Here is a 6,000-nt window from a genome sequence, read left to right on the forward strand (position 1 = left end):
GACATTCAAAGGAGTTTTGGCTTTGAAAAGAAGATTCATTGCATGGTGAGCAAAGAGAGGCAGGAGCCATTCATAGGTAAGAAAATAAAAACAGACAAACAAACCCATAAATCAAACGCTTAACATCTTATCACAAGTTTAGCACTCATGACTGTGTGTTTCCTATTGATGGTGCATGCAATTTTTTGATATTTGCTGAGGTATTTTGCCAGATCTGGGCATATGATAGGGTAACCATAGGTTAGGTTAGCATTAATATGAAAAATGACATACATTTGCTGAGTGAATGTTTGGTACAAAGAAATAATAGGAACTTGGAGTGACAAAAAGCACTATTGAACTCCCTCCATCTCTTACTGTGCATCAAGAAGTCAAATATTTCATTTTTTAAAATGGGAATAATGTAATGCTTCATAGATTAAATGTTATAACTATACATAGTATAATTTCTGGTATCTCGTACATGGTAGATGTTTAATAAATATTAGTTTCTCCTTTCTTCTTTCTGTTTAAAAAGGCATTCAAATAAGCAAGGAAAGTAATACTTAGTATTTAATCTACATGGTCAGACTGAGATTGCTTTTACTGCGTGGTGAAGTGTGGTTTCAGTAAATTGTATCTAAGATCACTTTTTAAGAAGGAACAAAGATTTGCTTTTAGTTATACTGTATAGAAAAATATCGGGACAGAGAGCCAAGAGTACCAACTCCACTAATTCTTTGTTATTCTTCAGTTAACTACTTACAGTTTTCTAGCATTTAATTGTTTGTTACCTTTAGTTCACCACAGCATGCCTGTTTCTCCTCCGAGGGGGAATATTCTGTTTTAAAGGAAGACCTCTCAACAGGTTGCACTGAATTTTTGCAGAATAGCTGGATATTTTCTTTGGATGAAGTGTCCATTATGAAAATGTTCCTTGACTCTGACTTGTCCAAGCTGATTTTAAGTAAAAAATCAAAAACATTTTATTCAAATTCACACAGTTTATTAAATAATATTTCTATTTCACAGTAGATCACAATTCTGTAGACATAATTTGACATGAAGGAACTTTATTGTGCCACAGTAAGTTGGCAAAGTTTTTCAATTAAAATTGACCAGGATGTTTGATTAACTAATCCTGCTATCAGGATTCAGTTGCCAGCATTCCCTCCACTTTAAGCCTCATTATGGCAAAGAATAAATTTAAATGTTGCCCTAGGAATAAATAATGAGGCAGAATTTTGCTAACTTTGTGGTCTTGCCAGTTTAAACTAGAAGCAAACAGGAAAGGAAGAAGAGAAATTCAACCATTTGAGTACTGCTTCATTAGAATTAAGTCTTTAAAGACTTTAAATCTATGTTCTTAGCAGAATGGATAGAAAAGCCCATTGTGGAGTCCTAGAGCACATTGTGATTCTGTAAGTCTGCAACATCCAAAGGCTTAAAATATGGGAAAAAAAAACAAGACAGAAGGACGGAAGGAAGGAAGGAAGGAAGGAAGGAAGGAAGGAAGGAAGGAAGGAAGGAAGGAAGGAAGGGCCATTTTGTGTATCATTTTAGCTTGGCAAATGAGGAAGCAGCAAAAGTTATATCTCAGACTTAGATTTGATTCAAGCAAAAGTAGTTCTTGGCCTCCCTTTCTACCTTTAACTTCCCACCCTCCCTGTCTTTTCCTGGTCCTGGACAGGCTCACATACTCTGAACCTACTTTGTCCCTGTTCACATCTATATTTACATATCTTATGCCCTCGTTTCTTTAAGATTCTACATGGCTCCGTGACTGCCTGTGAAAGTGATCTAAGTGAAAGAATTCAAAAATGAAATAACTTCTGTGGTCTGATGAGTGTGGCTGAGTTGGTTGGAACATTGTCCCATAAACAAAAGGTTGTGAGTTCAATTTCCGGGTCAGGGCTCATGCCTAGGTTGTGGGTTTGCTCCCTGGTCTGGGTACATATGCAAAGGCAACAAATCAATGCCTCTCTTTCATATCTATGCTTCTCTCTCTCCCTTCGTCTCTCTAAAAGCAATGAAAAAACTGTGCTTGGGTGAGGATAAAAAATAAAATGAAATAAAATAACTTCTGTGTCACCCCAGTGTTTAACAGAGGATGCATTTGTATATTAATATAGGTCTTTCATATTTTCATACAAACTAAAGGAATAATGTTAGGAGGAAAATTTCAAGTGTTATGGTAGAAATTTAGGTCTGCTTTGCCTGTATGTATATACTGAGTTAAATATATATATATATATATATATATATATATATATATGTATGTGTGTGTGTGTGTGTGTATGTGTATATATATATAAAGATCTAAACAATTTAAAAGTGGAGAGGGTTCCTTTAGGGAATGTGAGATGAGTTGAGAAATGTGCAGCAGGGGCCTGGTTTTAAAATAATCATTATTAAATTTGTATATTATTTGATTTTATAAACATGCATAACTTTAATTTCCAAAATATGGACAAAGGAAAGTAAGTGAAACAAACAAAAAAATTAACCCCCCTCAAAACTAAACAAAGAGATATAATGCTAAAGAAGCTCAAAAGACAAAAACAGAAGTATGTAATATTCGTGAGGTAAAAATATAGATGTTAGGAATATAAAACATGAAAATTAGGCACAATACAGAGAAATGATTAAACCTTGACAAAATGTATAACTTTCCAGCAAATATTAATTACCTGAATTCACATAAACCAGAAGAGACAGGAAAACATTAACAAAAATACTTTAAAACTAGCTCCTAAACAAAAATACTAAGGGTAGATGATGTAATGGTGATGCTTTATGAAGAGATATCCTTCAAGGAAAGATAGCAAATAACAGAAAGAGGTAATAATAGTCTCCATTCATTTGACAAAGCTAAAATTACATTGATAAAAGTTCATTAATATAGCATGAAAAGGAAAACTTCAGATCAAATCTAGACACATTGAAGTCCTAAATCAAATGCTAGTAAATTCAAATTAATTAATGTTTTATAATTATCTAGTTTTAAAATGTAGCAACATTAGGAGCTATATTCACCTAAATCACCACTTTAAGAATTCAAAATGTTGTACATGTATATCAAAAAATCACATTGTACACTTTATATATATACTTTTTATTTGTCAATCATCCCTCAATAAAGGTAGAAAAAAGAGAATTCAAATCGAAAAATGATAAAATCTCAGTAGATGCAAAATAGCAAGTAAGAAAATTCATCATTCCTGATTTTAAAAAGACAAATTCTAAAAAAACTAAGAACATCAAAATAAAATAAAATAAATAAAATAAAAAATTAAGAACATTGAGATTCTTCTTTACCAGCTATCTGATACCAACAGCCAACTTCATATAACCATTGGATCACTGAAACTACTTTTTCAGAGCAATATTTTGCAAGAACAATGAAAACAGCATTTAGGAAACTGAGTTATACAATGTTAACTAGGTTTCTTTAGTAAAAACTACTGAGTAGCTTTAATTAAATTCCTGGAAAAACCTATTACTTATAATGATTTTAAAAAATCAAAATAACAAATGTTCAACAAATTATGGTATACTCATGCAATAAAATCTTTTAAAGCCTTTAGAAATAAGTATAAAGAAGTAAATATACAGAAAAATTTTCATCACACAGTTGGTTTTAAAAATACATGCTTCTGAACATTATAAATGACATTCTGTTTTAAAAAAGAAACACCCATATATTCACATATGTATTTGCAGAGAAACAAAACTTCAGAAAGTTTATTAAGAAAATGTTAACACTCATTATTTCAGGTAGGTGATATTGCAGGTATGTTTTTAAAATATTTTGTGTGTCATTTTCTAAGTTTCCTTTAACAGACACCTATTTCTTATATAAAAATATTTTAAAATAATAAAGATATAAAAATATCACCAAGTGAAAAAGTATAAACCTGAAAGATTTTAAAATACAAAATGAATAATATTGAATGCACAGTTTAAAATGCAACATTCTTCGAAGAACTAAACTATATAATTTGAATTGACATACTGTTTTAGAGTTTAGAAATGTTAGTTCCCATTAGCCATACTATTACAGCCAGTGACTGGAAAATGCAAATAAATTGTTTTATAAGAAAATTATTATCACTTACACTACCTGCATATTGAAAATATTAAAAGAGTTACATTTAGAATGCTAATGCCAAAGAGAAAAAAAGATGTTGAAAAGAATATTAAAACCTTGAGACACTAAAATACATTATCTTCTTATATTTGGAGATGTTGACACAAAAATCAGCCTAACTAGAATCCAGGAGCGACACCAAAACAAGAGGACTACAGTCATCCTACTTGATGTTGTGTTAGGGCAAAATGATATCCAGTTTAAAATTTTGACACTGAATAGTTTTACTAAAAAGATAATTTTATCTTGATGACTAATTTGCATATCGTCTCAAGAGTAGCATGTTTCTAGGAAGCTAGTTTCTGAGCATTGAATTTTTCATGTCTCTGTGAAGAGGGGGATGGCACCCAATGACATGAACAGAAAGATCTCTGGGGACCGCAGGTGCTCTTTCTCTTTTTCTCTTTCTTGCAATCACAGAAGTAAAGCAAGAGCACTTGCTATTTAGAAAGATTTGCATTTGGCAATTCTTCATTGTTCTCCTACCACTTGAAGAGATTACTCCAGAAAAGAGTTCATGGCAAAGTTTTCATCCAACACCCTGGGTTGCAGTATAACTTATTCTGGAGGTGAAAGAAAAATAAACCAAGTGGTTTTTTCTTCATCAAAGTTAAAAAAAAAATTGAATACCCTCTTCGCATGTTTGAAAATCAATCCTCCCATTTTTAAAGAGCCCAGGTGTCATAGAACCGTTGTAGTTGGAGCACACAAATGCATCGATCCTCTGTGCCCCATCCTGTGACCCAGCATCCAGCAGTCAGCCTCCCAAGGCTGGCCCGAAGTCAGAAAGGCACTACCTCCCATCACCCTCTTCTCTTAGTCATCTCACATGAAGACAACTTCTCTACTAGCTTGTCCTCGGGACACCAGGATCCCTCCCTTCAAGATGGAAAGTAACTTCATGGTACTTGTAAAGAGGGAATGTGTATTCTTTAGAAAGCTGACCTCCCCCACCTCCCGCCTGCCCCGACCCCCGCCTTGACCAATACAAGCAAGTGTTTGTGTAGATCAGATTTAATAGGTTCTATTTATGAGCCGGGTAATTTATATATTTTTGGCTCCGAGCAATTAAGTAACTTGTCAAAAACTACCCAAATAATAAGCATCAGGGTCCAAATGGGAGCCTCGATCTGAGCACCTCTGACTTCTTTAATGTTTCTTCTATTTCCACAAACCTAACAAGGGGCCCAACAACTTCTGTGAAAAAATGTTATGGATAAGACACTGCAGAACTCAAGGGTTTATTAACCTCTCGCCTGTGAGAATCTGACGTGATAGTCACAAAATAGGAAAGCAGAAACCAAAACTTACCTGGAGGTGGAGGTCAAGGACAGCCAGTTCCTCTCAATGTGCTCAGCAAGAGGCTGGACCACACTCCACAGGCTGGAAGAGCAGACTGGGGTGAACGATCCAGCAGCTCTGAGCAGTTTTGCCAGATGGGGGAGAGCCTGGATGGGTGCAGACAGAGCAAATTAGGGGGAAGAAAAGATGAAGGGCATGGCCTCACCCCTGGGCAATCTCTTTTCTTTCGTCTTTGCTCCTGGCCTCTTTTCTCTGGCAGTCTGCAGAGAGCAGGCCACGCTGGCAAAGCCCCTGACATGCATCTCAGCTCCCAGGGCACAGAAAGAGCTGAAGCCTTTGAGCCATTTCTTTGCAATTTGCTGCAAGTTTAAGGCTACACGTGATAAAGCTTTCTTTATGGGAGAGAGTGAAAAAGAAAAGACCACTTGTGATCTTGCTGATTCCCAGAAAACACAACTCTGCAGGGGGCAGAGGGTAAGGGAACAGAAGCAGGAGGAGGGACGGAAGTTTGTAATAAAGATCCCTCCTTCTCCTTCCAAGACTTTTTTTTTTTAAGCCAGCCTGTCCTT

General features: G+C 35.0%; 1 protein-coding gene across 2 annotated transcripts in view; it reads right to left on the bottom strand.

Annotated features, from left to right (window-relative positions):
• The window catches only part of SLCO1C1 (solute carrier organic anion transporter family member 1C1), a 40,467-nt gene extending 34,977 nt beyond the window's left edge, over positions 1-5,490 (bottom strand). The window contains exons 1-2 of one of the 2 annotated variants that reach the window (XM_054590906.1): positions 5,441-5,490; positions 774-936 (exon numbers count right to left, since the gene is read on the bottom strand). In XM_054590906.1, coding sequence (XP_054446881.1) covers positions 774-902 — 129 coding nt within the window. In that variant the 5' untranslated portion in view covers positions 903-936; positions 5,441-5,490. Of the gene's footprint in view, positions 1-773; positions 937-5,440 lie in introns of those variants that run through there. The other variant, XM_054590905.1, reaches the window with a different exon arrangement.
• Between the last annotated feature and the right edge of the window lie 510 nt (positions 5,491-6,000).

The sequence above is a fragment of the Pteronotus mesoamericanus genome, unplaced genomic scaffold (assembly GCF_021234165.1).
Source record: "Pteronotus mesoamericanus isolate MK-2021 breed Mesoamerican mustached bat unplaced genomic scaffold, CSHL_Meso_final scaffold_21, whole genome shotgun sequence".
Classification (NCBI taxonomy): domain Eukaryota; kingdom Metazoa; phylum Chordata; class Mammalia; order Chiroptera; family Mormoopidae; genus Pteronotus; species Pteronotus mesoamericanus.